We start from the raw sequence: 21,638 nt of genomic DNA, 5'->3' as shown, positions 1-21,638 counted from the left end.
ACTCTTGTACTACAGTCCACCTATGTAAATTACGCCTAAGCTACATGGTTTAAGTCAAACGTTATAAGAAAATGTATTATCATCTTTGCTATATCCTGTAATGTAATTTCCTTCAATAAATTCTATTGAAAAAAAAGAAATCTTTCCATCTTTTAGCCAAAACTAAAAACAAAGACATAGACAGAAACAGAACTTAACCACTTGACCTTCAGAAGATTTACCCCCCTTCATGACCAGGCAGGTTTTTGCTATACAACACTGCGTTTCTTTAACTGACAATTGCACGGTCATGCGACACTGTACCCAAAAAAAAAATGATGTCATATTTTTTCCCACAAATAGAGCTTTATTTTGGTGGTATTTGATCACCACTACATTTTCTACTTTTTGCCCTATAAACAAAAGGAGCCGAAAATTAAAAAAAAAAAATATTTTTTACTTTCTGCTATAAAACCTATCCTATCAAATTTCTTCATTTATTTAGGCCAATATGTTTTTGGTAAAAAATCCCTATAAGCATATATTAATTGGATTGCACAAACATTCTAGCTTCTGTAAACTATGGGATATATACTGGAATTTTTATTTATTTATTAATTTTTTTATACTAGTTATGGCGGAAATAAGCAGGACTGCGATATTGCGGCAGACCATTGGACACTAACTGACACTTTTGACACTTTGCAGGAACTAGTGACTCTAATACAGTGCTCAGTGCTAAAAATATGCACTGTCACTGTACTAATGACACTGGGTGGGAAGGGGTTAAACATCTAGGGCGATCAAAGGGTTAACTGTGTCCCTAGCCATTGTTTGTGTTTACTATGTGTGCTGCTTTTACTAGGGGAAGGGATGGATCCATCCCTTCCCCCCATAAGAACAAAACTCTGCCTTGTTTACATAGGCAAAGCTCCTTTCTGAGTCTTTGCCCGAAGATCGGCAGGTGCCAGTGGACATCAAGTGCCTGACACCCACAGATCGGCTTCTGCTGTAAATAATCACAGCATAAGTGGTGCCCCCCCTGCAGGCTAAAGTGCAGAATCATATATATATATATATATATATATATATATATATATATAATATATGTGTGATCCATTGCACAGCTGCCGCCCTGTAGCAGTAAAACTGCTATAGGGCGCTCAGCAAGTGGTTAATAATGGTTGTAATTCTTCCATAATCTATTCACAATTAAATCAAAACTTTTTAGCTATACAGTACAGTAGATACACTTTAAACTGTTTTCCAGCAACAGTCAAATATAAATGTAAGAGCTACATTATAAAAATTGAAAAAGGGGAAAAATCAAGGTGTTACTAACATTAGCACGACAGTGTCTATTTTTTTAAATTGCATGGATGACAAATCTGATTGGTTGTCATGAATTACTGCACTATGGGTGTCATGATTTTACAATGTTGTTTGTGTAGCGGTCACCTACTTTCAAGTAGGTGAGCTTTCTGAGTTTAAATGACAAAGTACAGTTTCAGGTAAATCTAGGAGAGGGAGAGATCAGAAAGAAGGCCCCCTGCGGGTTGCCCAGTGGAGCCCCCCCCCCTACGGGGAAGGGAGGGGGGGACCAGGCCACACGGAGGAGAGAAGTTAGTGACACCGCACAGCATGTAGTTGCTGGTTTTGCTGGATGCCCCCTGCGGGGAGGGGAGCGTGCCAGACTGGAGAGAAGGGATGGAGAAACCATTCGGAAGAAGTAGCAACTAAGCGGAGGACAACTGGGCGATTGATCGTTTATGAGTGGCACGTGGACTTTTGATCAAGTGAGTGAAAGCCCAGGGGAACGGTACTACCAAAGGCTGAGGGATGTCAGGCGGGAGGAATTATTCAGAGTAATCTCTTCCTTAGCTCAACTTGGAAGTACTGTACAGACAGGAAGTAGTAGTCAAAAGGCGCTGGTAGAGCTCCAAGCACAAATAGAGATACAGATTGTTCTAAAAAGGTCTACGGGTGAAGAAGTTATTCAGAGTGACTCTTTACTACAACAGCCTATGTATTCTCTAGTAAATCTACCCAAGTCTATATGCAAAGAGTTATTCAGAGTGGCTCTTTGCTATTCACTTTCATTGTTCTCAAGGACCAGACTACTTCCTTCTTCCCAATGAGAAGTTATTGCAGAGCCTTTGCATGAGAGGCAAAGGAAAGATTATGAAGCAACAAAGAGCATCTCAGAAAACTCTTTTCCTATCCCAGTTCATGTTATACCAAATAAAGCAAGAGAAAAGTACAATATGGACTGTTTCTATTTCTATGGGTTGCGATGGGCTAGGTGGTAAAATGTGATTTACGGATAGAACACACAAACTGCAGCTCCTTCGGGGGTAGCGCGCTACATTTGTTTTGTTTTTGTTTTTTTTAAGTAAGCCTAGGAAGACTACTAAAAAACTTACCTAGGCTTCATTTTGATTTTGTTGATAATGTGAGTAAAGCTTAGGTGGTGGTTGTTAAGGTGGCTGTTAAGGTAGAATATACACTAAAACAATAAGAATTTCTTCAAAAATGGCGTGGCATTTCTCTGTTTTTGGCTTATCATTTAATAATCCTAATCTAAAACCTTTCAGGCAGCGAAAGTGCTGGCGAGAGACGGTGGTGAGAAAGTATTGAGCCCATTGGAATTCTACAGAATGCTGGCATGGATTGCAATACGAACTGCTACACAGGTGCTTCTTGTTTTTAGTAAAAAATGCTTTTGTGCAAATGTTATTATAAAGAAGGGTAATTATTAGCGTTTAAATAATATGATCTGGGAAATACTTAGAGAGGTGATTTTGTAGCTTGCATTCATGAATAAACATGTACTGTATGTTTCAAGTAGTTATCCCAATAGGAAATATTTGAAATGGTGGTGTTATTGCAGGGTGGTATTTTACAGCACACAACTGACATGCTGTCCAGTAATCTTATAAATAAATACTGCCAATGTAAAACAGTAGGCTGAGAAGCAAAGTTACATAAATGTATCTTATTGTCTGTACAGCTGTGGGAACCTTTATATGCACAGCTGTTATTGTGAATCATTGTTTTTCCAATAATACATATAATGTCATCTAATTTTGAATTTTTTAAAACTTTTTTACAAAGCATCTACCACCCACTCAAAATATTTGTATTTTTGCTAACTGACTACTAATTATATTATATTATACCATATTCCATATTATACCATTTACCTATATATTTTTGCTACATATGTTTTTTGTGGCACTGTTTGTCAGTTTCTACCTTTTTTACTCATTTTTGGGTCTTAAGCCATTGGGGAACTATGCATAAATAAACGATTAATGACATACTGGTGGAGATCGCCCTAGTTTGTTTTAAACCTATGTTTTAATAAAGAAAGAAGAAGCACAAGGGACAATAAAGAGGAGTTCCAGTCTCCTGTGAAAAAAATAAAAGTCAGCAGCTACAAAAACTGTAGTTGCTGACTTTTAAAAAAACAGCTACTCACCTGTCCCATGATCCAGCGGTGTGCTCACCCCAGTTGTTTTCACCCGCTGCCTTGGTTCTTGGCACCAGAATGTTTACTATGGGCACCCGGCTGTGACAGCTTGCGGCTTCAGTGTGCCCACTTCACATGTGTGAGCAGCAGCGCTGCATATCGTGAATGGTGGATGCAGTCTTGTGGGACCTGTGACGTGTTCCAGAACAGTGCAGGGTGGGAGGGAGGAAGGAGAACCTCCACACCGATCGTCTGGGGGTTGAGGAACCCCTGCTCCTCAAAAGTTTCAATTCTTCAAGAGGAGCTGGGGGGGGAACGAGCCCTTAAAGCAGAACTTCCCCTTTTGGGTGGAGCTCCGCTTTAATTACTTTCAGTGAGATGTGTCACTTGTACTACTTTGTGATTGTTTAGCACAAATCTTCCTAGACTGGCGGGTGTTAATAGAACCAAGGGACCTGTCACGGTCACTCATTAAGAATGCTTGACTATACCTGCCTTTGCCACCCAGCTCCCTCATTCATAGAAGTAATATTACAGCTTCTATAAATGTGATCTATAAATGGAGGGGGTGGACATGTCAATCACTTGCCAATACTTCATTCATAGATTGTGTTTCATTCATAGATACTTTCATACAGTGTTTATAAATAGAGGAGCTGGGTGGAAATTGTGGGCATAGTTGGGCAATCTTGATGACTGCCTCTCACAGCTCCCTTAGTAACCCCCACAGTACTGGAAGATTATGGTAGCTACTACGGGTGGGGGGCATCAGAGGGGGAAGAGGAGGATTTCTGCTACATGAGGACACAGCAGCACAAGGGACACATCTCACTGAAGGTAAGTAATGTCACTTGTTCTTATTTTATTTAAAGTAAACTTGGGCTGAGAGTTCCCTATGTAGCAACATATGGAAAACCATCCATATTGGACAGCCTATTGACTGATGCTGTAAAAATTGAAAACTGATATCATAGTTCATGTTTTATCATAAGAAACTGGTCCTGTGTGTGCTAGTATAGCAGGGTGCATTGCACCATAATGTTATGTAAGCAATTATAAGAGAAGTGTGGGGGCTGTATATACCTCCAAACGAAACCCCCACCATCTCTGTTTTATGGTTACTTTTTTAAAAAAGGTGCAGAATGTTCATCTAAATAGTTATTTATCAGATGTATTATAGCTCTTTTCAAATGTTAGCTTAAAAATATCACTCATTTATGTTCATATAGAGACTGAATAGGCCTTATTTTGAAAGCATTTTGGAACTCAAATTTTGAGTCTTTATAATATGAGCTCATAATATGAGCATTTTTACTCTTTGGGCAATGGGCAACTATATTCTGCAATCAGCATGAATTTTTGGGCACCAATCTCCTGGTTGATATGTTTGTGTGCTGTTTTTTATCACAAACAAGTTTCAATTAACAGTTTTAAAAAGAAATGAAAGGCAAACCATTTTTGTATAGATATAAAAAAACATAAATACCTTTTGTCCCCTTTTTTATAAATCATCACATTCCCTCTGTTCTCAGCTGCATAAGACCTGGGGGAGGAGAAGCAGCAGTACACTGAGCTCCCCAGTGACAGGCTGTGAGGGGGTGAGGAGGTGTGGGGGGGGGGTTGTCAGGACATATCTGATCATTGGAGAACAGCCTGATTTCCCAGCATAGCTAGGGAACTCACCACGGTGTGTTCACCTGCTTAGTGTGGTCAGTTTTTAATCGGAAAGCAAGGGGACTAGCAGGAATGCCAGGGATTCCACACAAAGGAAGCAATGCAAAGAGCGAAGGATACTTTCTCATACAATTGAGAATTTGGGAGTATAGAGGGATTATAGCGGTACCAGAAAAAGGAGGAGTGAATAATCAGATAAAATTACAAAAATACTTTAACATATATTATCACATATAGAAAGGCAAGTCTTAAAAATAATGGGTGCAGTTCACAGATTAATTGATACAGAGCAAATACAATCGAGTAGGCCTGGTGAGGAAGGCCTTCAAAACAGGTGCTCAATTCCTACATGTTTCGCCAAGACATTGGCTTCCTCAGGGAATGGTATGAGCCTGTAGTAACATTTAGGGTCTCTACATAAAAAAAAAAAAAAACACAATAAGAAACATGGTAAAAAACAAATGATATAATGAAACATCGGGTGTGGTGTGTGGCGGAGCTATATCCACAAAGTGGCCAAAAAACCCCCCATCCAAGGACGTACCTGAGAGCCAGACACCCAGGGCGGGGCCAAGCGAGGGGCACCCCAAACAAAGGCCAATAGGATCACACCGTATATATGACTGCAGAGGGCATACAAAAGACCTGGCAATCAAGTATAATGCTATTAGATATTTATTTATTTTTGTGGAACAACCGGGTCTCAGTTATTCTCTATGAACTCGTTGGGATGTGTGGCTAGACCTATGCGGGGCTGTGCGCCTGGGACTTTCCTTCCATCCCTGCAGGGTGGCGGGGGGGGTCTGAGCCCGGGCACTCTCCTTCACAATATTTCTCCCGGGGTGGCTTTCTGCCCCCTTTTCCTCGCTGTGCCTGCTTGCCTTCCCCTCCGGTGCTTGGTGCGGTTGGCCTCCTTGCCCTGGCCTCTGGATTTGCACTGTTGTTGACTGTATGGACGCCCAGGGCAGCACATTCCAGTGTCTGCCAGTTCGGGCTCCTGTGCTTGTGCTCGTGCCACCCTGCCCCGCGTCTTCCATCTGGCCCCGGTACATGGAATCGCTGTCTTTTCTTATGATTGACAGCGCTCTTCCATGGTCCTGTATGGGCCACTCCGACGCGGATCACGTGACTCCGGCACTCGCCCGCGTTGCATCTTGGACCTTGTAGGCTCCGGGGATGCTGCTGCGGGCGCATGCGCAGAAGCCCCTCTCTGCGTCCGCACACTTGATCAGCTGGGCTGATCAGGTGTGTGGGGCGTACTTAAGCCGGCCTGTCCTTCGTTCCAGCTGGACACGAGGAATGCCTGTCACTATTGTGGATTATTCACAGGGTATGTTTGATCCTCTTTACACTCCTCTTGTCTACCTCAGTCTTTCTCATCTTTTGGTCTTAAGCTTACACCATCTGTTCTATTATAGGATGCGACTACTTTTGTTGCTGTTTAAACCTATATAATTCTATCTGGTGCCCAGTATATGCGTATAAGGTAGCTGCCACTGGCATCTCTGATCCACCTGCAATTCCATCTTGGGTGAGCTGCTTCTTAATCATTGTCCCTGCTATTTACATACCAGCGTGTATGTAACTATCTATATAGGTATCTACTATATTTTCATGGTTTATCTCCACTGATTTTGGATTTCTCATTTTTTAGATAAATATCTGCTGTTTCCAATCTGCTTTTGAGTATATCCCTCCAACTTCCTTCAGGCGTTCCCCTTGGATTATACTTATTTTTAAATTGTGAGTTAATGCGGCTATATTAGCCCTATTGATTTGATGTGGTGATAATTATCCCACTCATCTGGTTATATTCATTTTTTTCTTTTTTTTTCTTTTTTCTTTTTTACACACACTATCTAATAGCATTATACTTGATTGCCAGGTCTTTTGTATGCCCTCTGCAGTCATAGATACAGTGTGACCCTATTGGCCTTTGTTTGGGGTGCCCCTCGCTTGGCCCCGCCCTGGGTGTCTGGCTCTCAGGTACGTCCTTGGATGGGGGGTTTTTTGGCCACTTTGTGGATATAGCTCCGCCACACACCCCACCCGATGTTTCATTATATCATTTGTTTTTTTACCATGTTTCTTATTGTGTTTTTTTGTTTTTATGTAGAGACCCTTAATGTTACTACAGGCTCATACCATTCCCTGAGGAAGCCAATGTCTTGGCGAAACATGTAGGAATTGAGCACCTGTTTTGAAGGCCTTCCTCACCAGGCCTACTCGATTGTATTTGCTCTGTATCAATTAATCTGTGAACTGCACCCATTATTTTAAAGACTTGCCTTTCTATATGTGATAATATATGTTAATAAAGTATTTTTGTAATTTTATCTGATTATTCACTCCTCCTTTTTCTGGCACCGCTATAATCCCTCTATACTCCCCCCCCCCCCCCCCCCCCAAGTAACCTATAATATTAAGGGCTCATTTGTATATAAAATTAAATACTCTGTCAAAAGTAATGCTGCTCTTGTACATTATGGCTCCTTCAAATATATACTCCGGCATATTCCTTCCTTCATTATTGATGTTTGAAATAAAGATGAGATTACCACAATCCACCCACCACCCCCATCCCACCTCCTCTCTCTTTCTCTCAGAAATAGAATCCAAAAGCAGACAGCTTTGCTCTCTCTTTATAAAATGAATGTGATGGGGAGATTTACTAAAACTGGTGCAGCTGTGCATGGTAGCCAATCAGCTTCTATTTTCAGCTTGTTCAATTAAGCGTTGGCAATAAAATAAAAATAAAAAAACAAATGTAATAATCAGTTTAGGCCGATATATTCTTCTACATATTTTTGGTAAAAAAAAAAATCTCAATATCTCAAATCTCAAAATCTCATATATTGATTGGTTTGCGCAAAAGTTATTGTGTCTACAAACTAGATTTAGGGACTTTTATTTTTTTATTATTTTTTATTGGTAATGGCGGCGATCTGCAATTTTCAGCAGGACTTCGACATTGCGGTGGACAAATTTGACCCCAAATGACACTTTTTGGGGACCAATGACATTATTACATTGATCAATGCTATAAAAATGAGGTCAAGATCAACTTGTTTAGTCACTATTAGGTTGTTTTGAGTGATAAATACATTTTTAAGTTGAGATTAATTTCGAGCCACTGAAACAATTGCTCCAGTTTCATCATGCCAGCATACAAGCAAAGGCTAACATTTTACTGTTACAAAACCATTCTAGCTATGTATATTCAGTAAGGAAAAGACACTATGCTTTCTCAGTAAAATGTTTATTATATGAATGGTCAGATAAATACTTCTGAAAAGATAGTCAGGTTTCAAAAAACAGCAGAACACATCCAGACAGGACATTCTCCCGGGAGCTGGCAAGAAAGACTGTCTGATGTGAAGACATCTGCTCAGTTTTTATCCATTGTTCCATACTATTTTATATGCCTTTATGCTATAAAATACTCCTGTAAGTTGTAATACAGGTTCTGTTCTCATGCATACATCCGGTCTAATACATTTTTTAATTCCCCAAATCCTCAAAACCATTTAAGTAGTGTTGTGCAACGCGTAAATGATTTTTACTGATTTTTTTTTATCATTTTTTTTTTTTTTTTTTTTTTATTAGAGAGACACATCTTTGAGGTATTACTCTTCTGGCTGTATAAGTAGCATCTGTTTCTGTGCAGGGTCTCCTGGAAATTTTATGATCAGAACAGATTTTATGGGCTGGCATAATATCCTATAATCAGATTTGTGCACATTACAGGGTGAAATCTGTTTTGCTTTTCACTGTGTCTAGAAGTTATTTAGTGCAGTAGTATGCTAGGAAAGGGAGCATTTGTCACCAGAAAGATTTTCTTCTGCAATGTATTCTGTCCGTTCTGATAGATAGCAGAAGAAAATAGCCATTTCTTCTCTTGTGCAGCACTGCATGGACTCTAATGCTGTCCTTGCCTCACCTTCAGTTTAGAGCAAAAATAATGCCTAATAAGGATGCTTATTAAACTTAGAACTTATTTAAACTGACCTTTCAGTAAATTGTTAGAAAATAATATATTGCACAATGAAGTAAAAAGAAGAAAAATTAAAAAACGGTTTAGTCTTGAAGGACTTGCTAAATTTCTTTGGCCTAAGGTCTGTCTGATGGAAAAAGACAAATAGGAGAAGTGATTAGCACCATGACAGCATGAGATAGGTAATGGAATCATATGTTGTTGTGAGATAGACAATGGAATATACTATTGTATTTTTTTTTTTAGAAACCACAAGTTAAAGTTTTCTTAAATGATTGTAGTGAAGCAAGTGTAGTCCTAATCACTATTTTATACAATATGCACTTCTCTGGTCCAGTAATGAATGGACTCTTAGAGGTATGACCACATGTACCAACCAGCTGTTGTAATTCCATTTGTTGATCAGATATCACTTGGCAAAAGGAGACATTTTTAACCCATACCTAGAGTAACTATATACTGATTAGTGAACCGATTTATTAGGCACACTGCTCCTTCAATCTGAAATTCCCCTTGGCTTGTTTGCTGAATGTTTGCTAGAGTTGGATCTGTGAAAGTTCTCATTTATCCAGGTCATGGTATAGCTTGTAGTAATTAGTCATATGTACTTGTTCTGTAATGTTGAAGACATTTCAGTTTACCAAGCCAATGTCAGGTCTGGGTTCCTGCCATTTATGAGCAACTCTGTTGGTTAATTACCAGCCACTCGTTTCCACAGTGACACCATAACCTTCCTCATTAGTACAGCCAACTTCCATCCCCTTTTGGCTATTTAAACATCTTTGCTCATTTCCTTCATGCCCTTGCGTGGTCTATGATCTCCAGTGTGCTCCGGTCTATGACTTGGCCTGGCTGGCTTCTCTTTCTGTTTTTGCTCCTTACTTCGCTGACTTCTGGCTTCCTGACCCCGACTCGTCTGATTACCTGCTCTGGCACCAATCTCACTTTATTCATTAATTCATGGGTCTTCAAACTATGGCCCTCCAGTTGTTCAGGAACTACAATTCCCATCATGCCTAGTCATGTCTGTGAATGTCAGAGTTTTACAATGCCTCATGGGATGTGTAGTTCTGCAACAGCTGGAGGGCTGTAGTTTGAAGATCCCTGCATTAATTGAATACAAAACCGGGGGTCCTATTAAAACTCAATAATAACTTTTAAAGGTGTGACCCCTCAATTAAATACACGCAAAATATTCTTAAAATATACTTTTTAATACTGACACATAAAGTCATACATAATAAAATATTGTAAAAAAAAATTTCACTTTCCCCCATTTCAATTTTTTCAGCAAGGCCAATTCTTTCTTTCATCAAGAGTACCTCTATAGGGTTACGGTGGGAAGGCGCCCACGGCACCCAAAGACCAATTTTTCAGCACCTGTTTGCCAGGTGCATATCATTGCAATTTTTTACATCAAGGCCAATTCTTGCTTTCATCAAGAGTACCTCTATAGGGTTACGGTGGGAAGGCGCCACCGACACCCAAAGACCAATTTTCAGCACCTGTTTGCCAGGTGCATATCATTGCAATTGTTTACATCAAGGCCAATTCTTGCTTTCATCAAGATTACCTCTATAGGGTGGGAAGGCACCCACGACACCCAAAGAGTAATTTTTCTGCACCTGTTTCACAGGTGCATATCATTGCAGTTTTTTACAGCAAGGCCAATTCTTGCTTTCATCAAGATTACCTCTATAGGGTTACGGTGGAAAGGCACCACCGACACACAAAGACCAATTTTTATGCACACGCTACTTCTATCCAAAGTCAAAGTGACACCAGAATGTAACCAAAAAAACTGTAATAATGTTCCCAGTGCACTACATTGTGGCCTTGTCATACTGACTGGCTGCACAGCTATTGCTGAGCAAAATACAGGCAGTTTGCAGGGAAAATGTCATTTTTTTTGCAATATTAATCGCCAGTGTTGGTGTCAGTTTCTGCAATAATAATCCCCAGTATTGGTGTCAGTTTCTGTAATAATAACTGCCAGTATTGGTGTCAGTTTCTGCAATAATAATCCCAAGCATTGGTGTAAATTTCTGCAATAATAATCCCCAGAGTTGGTGTCAGTTTCCGCAATAATAACCGCCAGTGTTGGTGCAGTAGCTGCAATATTAGCCCCAGCATAGATGGTCAGTGGTGATATGCTAATTTAAAACCATGCAGCATGAAGGAGCTAATTAACACTGACATTAGCCACTAATTCAGCTCAAGGGGTTAATGAACACTGATATTGATCACTAATGCAGCAGTGGCCAGTGGCAATGTTAATTACCCCTTTGTATTGCAGCAGGAATAGGTTAACACTGACACTGGCCACTAATGCAGCACAAAGGGGTTAATTAACTGCTACTGGCCACTAATGAATTGGAGATCAATGGCAGTGTTCATTAACGCCTTGTGCTGAATTAGTGGCCAGTGTCAATACATTAACCCCTTCATGCTGCATATTACTGGCTAATGTTTAATTAACCCCCAATCACAAAACCCACCACAGTTCCCAAGACATTAACCAGTCCAGTGCACTGGAAAAGATTCACTACAACATTACACTGTTAAGCAACATATATTCCCCTCTGTCTGCCATTACTTACTTACCTAATTCCAGAAACATCCACGCTCCCTCGCGGTGCCTCTTTCTTTTCCTGTCCTGTCCTCTGAATGACATCATGTCGGAGGCGGGGACTAGAAATGATCTGTGGGGCAGAGTTGACTCCTCCTGACAGAGAAGTGTAACTGATGTCTACTCAGCTGAGTGTAGGAGCGCAGGGAGTGTTCCAGCACTCAGCAACCTGCTGCAGCTCTGCAAGGGCACTTTAGGTCTGACTTGGGCAGTGATCTGTGACTGTGTACTGATGTGCATGTTCATCTGCCATCGGCACAGTTTAGCCGGCACTGCCCGCACTGTCACCTTGCCGATTCCGGGGGGGGGGACTTGACCCCCCTTGCCCCTCTTGCGGACGCCCATGATTGTCACCTTCCACAGTGGTCCATCAAGTATGAGATATGCATACTTCCATTCGTCCAAGCTGGACCAATGTAACTATGTAATAAAGATAATACCTAGACTTCAGTCTCAATAATTCTTACAACCCCTACTGAGATAATACATTTGAGATTTACCCTCTTAAATGTTACATTAAAGAAACTTTTTTATATTTAAAGGATAAGTTCACTTTCCAAAAAATAATAAATGCACATTTTTTACAGGTTAAAAAATATGCATTTATTATTTTTTGTTCAGAGCCTGTAAAGCATTGCTGATTGTGGGTGTAATACCACGGTCCTGCAGATTGTGTAGCTGTCTGCCCTTACCTCCGATACGGGCAGGCAGTTACACTCTGACAGGAAGCTCAATGAACTACCAAGAGCATGGCAGTTTATTGAAAACTACAAGCCGACAGCCGCAAAGGCTGATGGGACTTATAGTTTTTCACATTCACAGAACACTGTGATTGGATGATGTGGCAGGCAGGCGAAGCTCTGCACGGCCGCGCTTTTTTTTTTACACTGACAGTAAGTGGAGGGAGAAGATCCCTGGCTTGCTGTCCAAACTAGGAATCGGAGGGGTGCGGGGGCCAGTGCATGTGTAATATGGGTGTAACATTTTACAAAAGGTGAACTTATCTTTTAACTCCTTATATCTTTGTCTATTTTGAAAGTATCTGAAAATTTTATGGTTACATTGAACTTGACAATGAAGCAAAGGAAATATGATGATATTGTACACAGCTTGTGTTCTATAAAAAGACAGAAGTGTCTTCACTTAAAATGACTTTGATGAGGAATAAGTCCAAATTATAAAAAAAAAACTATGGCTAACTAGAGACGGGAGTTCCAGTCTCTGTCAGAAAAAAGATATTACCTTTCTTATAAACTGCTTGTAAATTGCTCTAGGCAGGAAACTTCAAAAGCACGGGGAAATCTTTGCCTCCCCAGAAAAAAACATTAACAAGCAGAAAATTACCTGTCTATCTGAATGTCTTGCCGTGAACCTCTTCTTTAAAGTCATTACCTTTTTTACATTTGTATAGTACTTAGTTTAGTTTTAGCAACAGTTACTATATTTACTTTGACACAATATCTTGAATCTTTTCAAAGGTGGGTGAAGCCATGTTGGCATATAAGCAGCTGATTGGAGAAAGTAATGTTACTGTGCAGATTATTGATCCCCAATTACATCAGAATATACCATCATTTGCTTGTATAGATCTACTAGCAAGTTACAAGGAGTACTTGCCAGGTATGTCTAGATACTAGTGATTTTTCTTTATCATGTTTATGTAATAAGGTTGTCGAAAGTTAGAAACCAATCCATTTTCACTTTGCAGCAATCACTTCAGAGTTCTAAATGGCTACTTTGGGCTTTACACAATGGGTAGATTTAGTGAAACTGGAGAGTGCAAAATCTGGTGCAGCTCTGCATAGAAATCAATCAGCTTCCAGTTTTTTTTGTTTGTTTTTTGTTAAAGCTTAATTGAACAAGCTGAAGTTAAAGGCTGATTGGCTACCATGCACAGCTGCACCAGATTTTGCACGCTCCAGTTTTACTAAATCAACCTCAATGTGCCTTTGTGAAAAATAACATATACAGGTGCATCTCATAAAATTAGAATATCATCAAAAAGTTCATTTAATTCAGTGATTCAATTAAAATAGTGAAACTCATATATTTTATGTAGATGCATTACACATGGAGTGATATATTTCAAGCATTTCTTTCTTTTAATTTTGATGATTATGGCTTACAGCTAGTGAAAACCCAAATTTCAGTATCCCAGAAAATTTGAATATTACATAAGACCAATTAAAAAAAATGATTTTTAATACAGAAATGTTGTCTTACAGAAAAGTATGTCCATGTACAGTATAGTATGCACTCAATACTTGGTTGGGGCTACTTCTGCATGAATTACTGAATCAATGCAGCGTGCATGAAGGCGATCAGCCTGTGGCACTGCTGAGGTGTTACGGAAGTCCAGGTGGCTTTGATAGCGGCCTTCAGCTCGTCTGCATTGTTGGGTCTTGTGTCTCTCATCTTCCTCTTGACAATACCCCACAGATTTTCTATGGGGCTTAGGTCAGGCAAGTTTGCTAGCCAATCATGCACAGTAATACCATGATCATTAAACGAGGTATTGGTACTTTTGGCAGTGTGGGCAGGTGCCAAGTCCTGCTGGAAAATGAAATCAGCATCTCCATAAAGCTGGTCAGCAGAGGGAAGTATGAAGTGCTCTAGAATTTCCTGGTAGAAGGCTGTGCTGGCTTTGGATAAAACACAAAAGACCAACACCAGCAGATGATACGGCTCCCCAAATCATCACTGACTTTTAAGAGTCTTCACAATAGAAGCACATGCATTCTGATGGATAGATAGTGGGAAAGGTGAGCCAGAAGGACTCCACCCCTCCTTAAAAGGGCAGGAGCACACTGAACACCCAGCACATAGCACTATGACAGCAAAGGTGTCAGTGCGTTGCCTGACCAATATATCAACAATACAAACAAATGGCCACTGCCCCCACCTATAACTGGTCTTTGCAGCAAGGAGCCCTGGAAGGGCAAATAAAATATCTATGCCAAATAAAACCAAAGTGATTTCCAAGCTCAACTTACCGACCAGCCTACCGATCATACTATCCAATTTGGTTTTGTTACATTTATTGGTTGCAAAATCATTTACCTGTCCTGGTGATGTTATCAGCCCTGCCTGTGTTCTTTCCTGCTGGACTACAGACCCCCTTCCCCTTATGTTATAGGGATGTGTAATGACAGAGTTGTTCTGTAGTCCAAAAAGAAGAGAATTGGCAGGGCTGACAACACTTTTGAGGATTTTAATGCAGCAGAGGCACTTTGTTGTCGCCTTAAAAAGGGCATTAAGAGCTCATTGGATCTCCAGTTTCCAGGCAGAAAGAACAGTATATATCATATAAAACTGCATGCAGGACATTGGACAAAGCACTGGGGACAAAAGGGGTGTGAAATAATTTCATACAGTACTGTAATCTGTTAGATTACAGTACTGTATGTGTTATGGTTTTTAAACTTTTTTGAATTTGCCGCCAGGCTCCGCCCCCATGCGTCGCAACGCTTGCAGGGAACGGAGCCTGGCATGGGGAGGCTTCGGAGGAGACAGAGCCCGCAGACACAGCGGGGGACATCGCAGGATCCTGGGGAAAAGGTAAGTAATGCCGCACCAGGATCCTGCAATGTAATCCCGAGTGTGGCTCGGGGTTACCGCTAATGGTGCTGAAATTTAACCCCGAGCCACACTCGGGAAAACCGTCAGGGAGGCTATAATAATTATAAACCCTAAAGCCGCGTACACACGAGCGGAATGTCTGACAGAAAAAGTCGGAGGCTTTTTATCGTCTATTCCGATCGTGTGTATGCCTCAGATTTTTATTTTTTTTTGAAAATTCTGACGGACCTAGAAATAGAACATGTTCTAAATATTTCTGATGGAACCAATTTCTAGCGGGAAAACCGATCGTCTGTATGCTGTTTCGACGGACCAAAAATGACGCATGCTCTGAAGCAAGTACGAGACGGAAGCTACTGGCTACTGAACTTCCTTTTTCTAGTCCCATCGTAAGTGTTGTACGTCACCGCGCTCTTGACGGTTGGACTTTGGTCGGACTTTGGGTTGACCATGTGTGGGCAAGACCGCTTGAATGGAATTCCGTCTGAGTTCCGTCGGAGAAACTTTCAAAGTTTATTCCGACGGCAAAACCTGTCGTGTGTACGCGGCATTACATATACCTAGTGAAGTGACTGGCCTCAAGTGATATAGAGATGAAACATTTATTCTTTTTACCTGTTTATCTGCTGTCTTCTCTACGTCAATTCAAAGTCCAGAATTTATAAAGCTTCTCTGAGCTGTCAGAAAACAGGGGACAGAGAGCTGAAATTACACACTGTGGGGCTCAGTGAGGAGAGCTCTGAGAGCTCATTGGAGGGAAGGGACACACCCCCTTCACACAGCACACAGGAACAGAGCTGAGGCTGTCAATCACAGGCTGTGTGCTGCAGATCCCTCCCCTGTCATCTTTTTTCTCTTGATGTCAGGAAAGCTTGTCAAAAGTGACCCATGCAGATAGTAGAGTAATGGGGCAGCAGGTAGAAATTACAATTGGTGCTCTGGACTGAGACAAGTACACACTATAAAAATATTTTTTTTTTTTCATTTTTCATGTCTGAGGTTTACAACCACTTTAGGGATCTTATAGCTACTCTGCCTTACTTTAGACCTGACAACATAGACTTGTGTGGTGCTTTAAATTCCTATTTTTTTTTTTTTTTTTAAAGATAAAAAAAAAAAAACAGATGAAAAGTTCTTGAGTACACACACCCAATTGTGTTGGTGATGGGCTCCCATAAAATGTGCCTGCTGGAAAAAAAAGGTTCTTTCAAATTCCAGTATACTATTGTATTGTAAAGTGTTGTAAGAGGAACAATGAGCTGTCTGAAAAACCTTGCAATTTTGATATACTCAGTCAAAGGTATCATTTAAATCTATGATTGCTTGCACGAAATACATTAAAGTTCCATTCACAAACCACTTTCAGTGCCACACTGATTGCTTGCTGAATGATAGAAAGATGATATTGAAATATATAGTGGCTGAATGAATGAAAGCACCTTCCCTGTCCAAATGAGCCCCTTTAAAACACCTGAAAACAGTGAACAGAAAAAAAATCAGAACCTATTCTTGGCACACGTTTATCATCATCGTTCTTTCATTTAACAAGGAAAACACAGGTACGTGGTACACAGCTGAAAAACCTCTCATGTGCACTTAGCCTGAAATGCCAGTTGCACTGTGGGAGTTTCATAAATAAGCCATCATGATGTTATTGGTTTTGCTATAAAAAAATGGCAATTTTACAGACCTAGAGCCACACTCACCCTGCTGTATTTTTCATCCTGCTGTTGCCAGATGTGAAAAGATATTTTCTGTTCAGTTCTGTACAATAAATTAAAGCTGTAAAGGTTCATTTAAATTCCCTTTACAAACAATAAAAAAAATGATTAAAGGAAATCTGATATAATAGAAATATGGGAGCTGCCAATGCTGATCTATTGCTCTGTGCAGTGGTTTTGCACAGAGCAGCTCCGATCTTCTTCTTTTCAGGTCCCCCACTGGTGCTCCTGGCTTCTCCCCCTCGAGAAAGTCGATTTCCCTGGGGGCACCGCTGCATGCTCGCTCCTCATTGGCTCACTGGCTGTAATTGACAGGGAGGGAGAGTCCATTGACAGCCGAGGCTGTTGTGAATATCGCTGGATCAGAGGGAACTCAGATAAGGATTGAGGGGGGGGGGGGGTGCTGCATACCATACAGACAGAAAGTTTTTTACCTTCATGCATAGAAGGTAAAAAACCTTCAGCCTATACAACCACTGTAAAAGCTAATTTTCCATCCCTAAACATTTTGTCCTCACAAGTTCACATTAAAGCAGCCTTTGCTGTGATCAGAAACTGTCACTGGCGGAAAGGGAATCCTCATTCCTCTGTAGGCTCTGACTGCAGCTACCTTGACCTTACAAAGGCTTCTTTATTTATTCCTATAGTTGAAAAGAGAGGCGGGGCATCTGCTTGTAATTTAGTACATACTATTTGGCTTATTTTAATGTTATTTATTGCAGTTAATCACAAGTTGTGAATTCATAGGTTGTCATAACTGCACTGAAAAACAGGAAGAAAATGCAGGATATCATGCAACAGGAAAGCTTAATCTTCCCATAGGAGAGCTGTCTTGGGTACATATCATCCGCTATCAGAATCACCTAATGAGGTTGAAGAATATTCTCACCCTGACAGGTAAATTGCTTTTTTTTTTTCTTTTTATCACTACTTTGCTGGCAAAAATATAATCAAACAAAAATAGTAAACTGTAGCATAACATCTATTCACCGTAACATATACAAATTAGAATAATAATGCATAAAAAACAACTTTGTTTAATCTGATCTATGCTTTTTGTATAGTGCATGACGGAAGTAGAAGTAAGAAAAGAACAGGCCTTTGTAGAAACATAACTCTTTGCAGACACTGCAAAAGTACCAATAATTGGTCCTTGTTCTAAGTCAGTAAATCACTTGTGATACTTTATATCCCTATAAGTAGGGTGAAATTCACTTAAAGACCTGTCATGCAAAAATTGCACTTAGCCAAGAGTTTTTTCTCTTTTTTTGTACGAGATTATTTTCACTTGTCAGGAAATCAGAGTTGCAATAGCAATCAGCTATAGTAGGAATATAAGGTAAAATAAAACGTAACCTTTTATTTATGATTGGTTATTTTCAGCTGCCAAGTGACTTACAGTTCACATCATGGCATAGATAGTGTGTCAAAAACTCCTTTGTGTTCCTTCTCCTATAGCTGTCAAACATTCTTGGCTTTTTGGATCACTGTTGAAAAAGCTTAAAGTGAAAAAGAACAACCCCATCACCCCCGCTGAACTATATACAATGCAAGGAGTTTAGCACAATTTATTGCACATTTTTGCCTTTCTCAGTTCTAACTAGGGATGGGCCGAATGGACCCCTTTTTGGTTCGCACCAGAACTTTCGAACACTGTGAAATTTCGGACTCAAATAATGAACCCCATTAAAGTCAATGGGACCCGAATGTCAAAAATCAAAAGTGCCCATTTTGAAGGCTTATATGCAAGTAATTGGGCATACAATGGTTATAGGGGTCTGGGTCCTGGCCTGGGGGACATGCATCAAAAAAAAAGTTTGTGAAAAACATAATTTTAAATGAGCAGTGATTTTTGATTTTTAAAGTGAAAGCATAAAAATGAAACATTTCTTCCAATATAGTGCCTGGAGGGTCCCCTTAGTCTACCTGTAAAGTGGCAGATCTGTACCATGTCTAGAATCTGCTGCAGCAATAACTGCATTCATAAAGCAAAAAAAAAAAAAAAAATACATTTTCCCTGCAAGCTGTCCTTATTTTGCTCAGCAACAGCTGGGGAGCCAGTGTGTATGATGAGGCCACAATGTAGTGCACTGGGAAAAAGATCAGAGATTTTTTGGATACATTCTGGTTTCACTTTGAATTTGGATATTAGTAACGGGTGTTTAAAAAATTGGTCTTGGGTGTCAGTGAAGCATTCCCACCGTAACACTATAGAGGTAATCTTGAGCAAGAATTGGCCTTGCTGTACAAAATTGCAATGATATGCACCTGTCAAACAGGTGTAGAAAAATTGGTCTTTGGGTGTCAGTGGAGCCTTCCCACCGTAACCCTATAGAGGTACTCTTGATGAAAGCAAGAATTGGCATTGCTGTAAAAAATTGCAGTAATATGCACCTGTAAACAGGTGCAGAAAAATTGGTCTTTGGGTGTCGGTGGCACCTTCCCACTGTAACCCTATAGAGGTGCTCTTGATGAAGGCAAAAAAAAATTGCAGTGATATGCACCTGTCAAACAGGTGCTGAAAAATTGGTCTTCGGGTATTAATTGTGCCTAAGAAACCTATACCAAAAACATTCTTCCAGATGAAATGATTGAACACCCTCATAGCTAGGTAGGATCGAAGTCCTGCAGAGATTCCACATCCCAAAAAGACTTAATCAGTGTCATCGGCATCAGGGGCTTCATAGCTGGTAATCCAGGACTGATTCATTTTTATAAAAGTCAAGCAGTCCACAGAGTCTGTGGACATACGCGTTCTATGATCAGGAACAAAACCTCCTGCAGCACTGAATGCCCATTCTGAAAGCACGCTGGATGCAGGGCAGCCCAACAACTCAATAGCATACTGGGCAAGTTCTGGCCAGTGGTTTATTCTCATGACACAGTAAGTCAGTGGATCGTCAGCTGGAAAGCTCTCCATCTCTGGTTTGGCCCTGAGGTAATCATCCACCATGTGATGCAGACGCTGCCGATGGGAGGTGGAAGCTGACAGCCCTGAGCAGCGAGGACTAAAAAATTCCAAAATGCCTCACTTAGGCGGACGCTTTCTCCAATGCTCCTCTCTTGACCAACAGAAGACTCAAAACTATGTTTTCCACGACACTGTAACCTACTGGAGTCAGGAAAAATGTTCAATAAAATCCTCTTTAACGTGTCCTCAAGAGATTTTCTTCTGCACTCTCTGTGGGGACGGGATGAGTTCTGAGACCTTCCTCTTATAACGGTGGTCAAGGAGGGTTGCCAACCAGTAGAGCTGCACAATTCTGGCCAAAATGAGAATCACAATTTTTTTGCTTAGAATAAAAAGATCACGATTTTCTCACAAATCTCACGGCGTAAAATCTTTCACATTATACAAAAAAAAATAAAAAATTGGGCTAACTTTACTGGTTAGTTTTTTTTTTTAATTCATTTTTTCCCAAAAAATTGCATTTGAACGACTGCTGCGCTAATACAGTGTGACATAAAATATTGCAACAATTGCCATTTTATTCTCTAGAAAAAAAGAGACCTCCACCATGTCAGGTATAGAGTATGGTGGTCCCATCCCTGATGCAATGGAACAAAGAAAAATACCCCCTAAATGGGACTTTAACAGACCACCAACTTTGGGGTAAAAAAAATTAATCTTTTAATGTATAATCTGGGGTAAAAAGACATGTGCTGTCTACACATTACATAAATACATCAAACAAAAAAAAAAGAACACCAATACAAAAATACAGATCAGCATATGTACTCTCTGAAGGTTGGTGTACCCTGATACCCAACGCATTTCCAGTATTTTGATACCTTCATCAGGGGTGAGAGTTGAATATATTTACATATGTTTTAATTCCATCGCAATGATTCCATGTTCAAAGAACACAAGAGGCGATTCAAACAAAGAGAGTGTTAGATGGAAGCCAGACCAGGGTGATGAAAGGCTTGAAATGCAATGTGTTTTCAGCATCTGTATAGCAGAAAATATGCTTGGTAGCGGTAGGGCTCCACCAATGAACAGTGAGTGTTCATGAAGAATACTAGGGACAGACTGTCGCTAGAGCTTTAAATGTAGGCTGCATAGCGGGCAGATAATATCCAAAAGTCCCTGGTTCAATATGTCCTATGAGTATCGGGGTTCTGTGTACTGCGTACCTCCTCCGTGTCAAGGCCTTCAAGGTCAAATGTCAGAAAAAGAATTAGTCTTTAAGTGGTTAAACTTCCCTCATTTACACACCAAAGTGTATTCCTTTGATCTAAAGGACAAATCGTTACAATGTTTATACTTAAGTTCCACTGCTAAAGAATGTGATTCTTGGTAGACTGCCTGTTTTTTTCCCCTTTCTTTTGACGGCTGTCGGATTCAGTTGAGCAGAGAGAATTCTCTGCATAGAAAGAATCAGGAAATACTTTGTCAAGATCGCAAGGGGGAAAAAATTGTGATAACGATTCTTAATGATTAACCGTGCAGCTCTACCAACCAGTAATCATCCTTCTCCTTTATGCCACATATTCTTGGGTCATTTCGCAGGCTTTGAAGCATGAGGTTGCCCATGCACCTCAAATTTGCAGAGGCTTGAGAAGCAGACTCCTCGGGGGCACTCAGGA

General features: G+C 40.4%; 1 protein-coding gene across 3 annotated transcripts in view; it reads left to right on the top strand.

The window, feature by feature from the left end:
* Nucleotides 1-21,638, top strand: part of CFAP54 (cilia and flagella associated protein 54) — a 545,361-nt gene that overhangs the window by 462,255 nt on the left and 61,468 nt on the right. For all 3 annotated transcript variants that reach the window (XM_073620268.1, XM_073620266.1, XM_073620265.1), the window contains exons 61-63: nucleotides 2,574-2,672; nucleotides 13,227-13,368; nucleotides 17,796-17,945. In XM_073620268.1, the coding sequence (XP_073476369.1) occupies nucleotides 2,574-2,672; nucleotides 13,227-13,368; nucleotides 17,796-17,945 (391 nt within the window). The remainder of the gene's footprint in view (nucleotides 1-2,573; nucleotides 2,673-13,226; nucleotides 13,369-17,795; nucleotides 17,946-21,638) is intronic.

Source organism: Aquarana catesbeiana, linkage group LG03 (genome assembly GCF_042186555.1).
Source record: "Aquarana catesbeiana isolate 2022-GZ linkage group LG03, ASM4218655v1, whole genome shotgun sequence".
In the NCBI taxonomy this organism is placed as follows: domain Eukaryota; kingdom Metazoa; phylum Chordata; class Amphibia; order Anura; family Ranidae; genus Aquarana; species Aquarana catesbeiana.
This window is presented reverse-complemented; position numbering and strand designations above follow the sequence as displayed.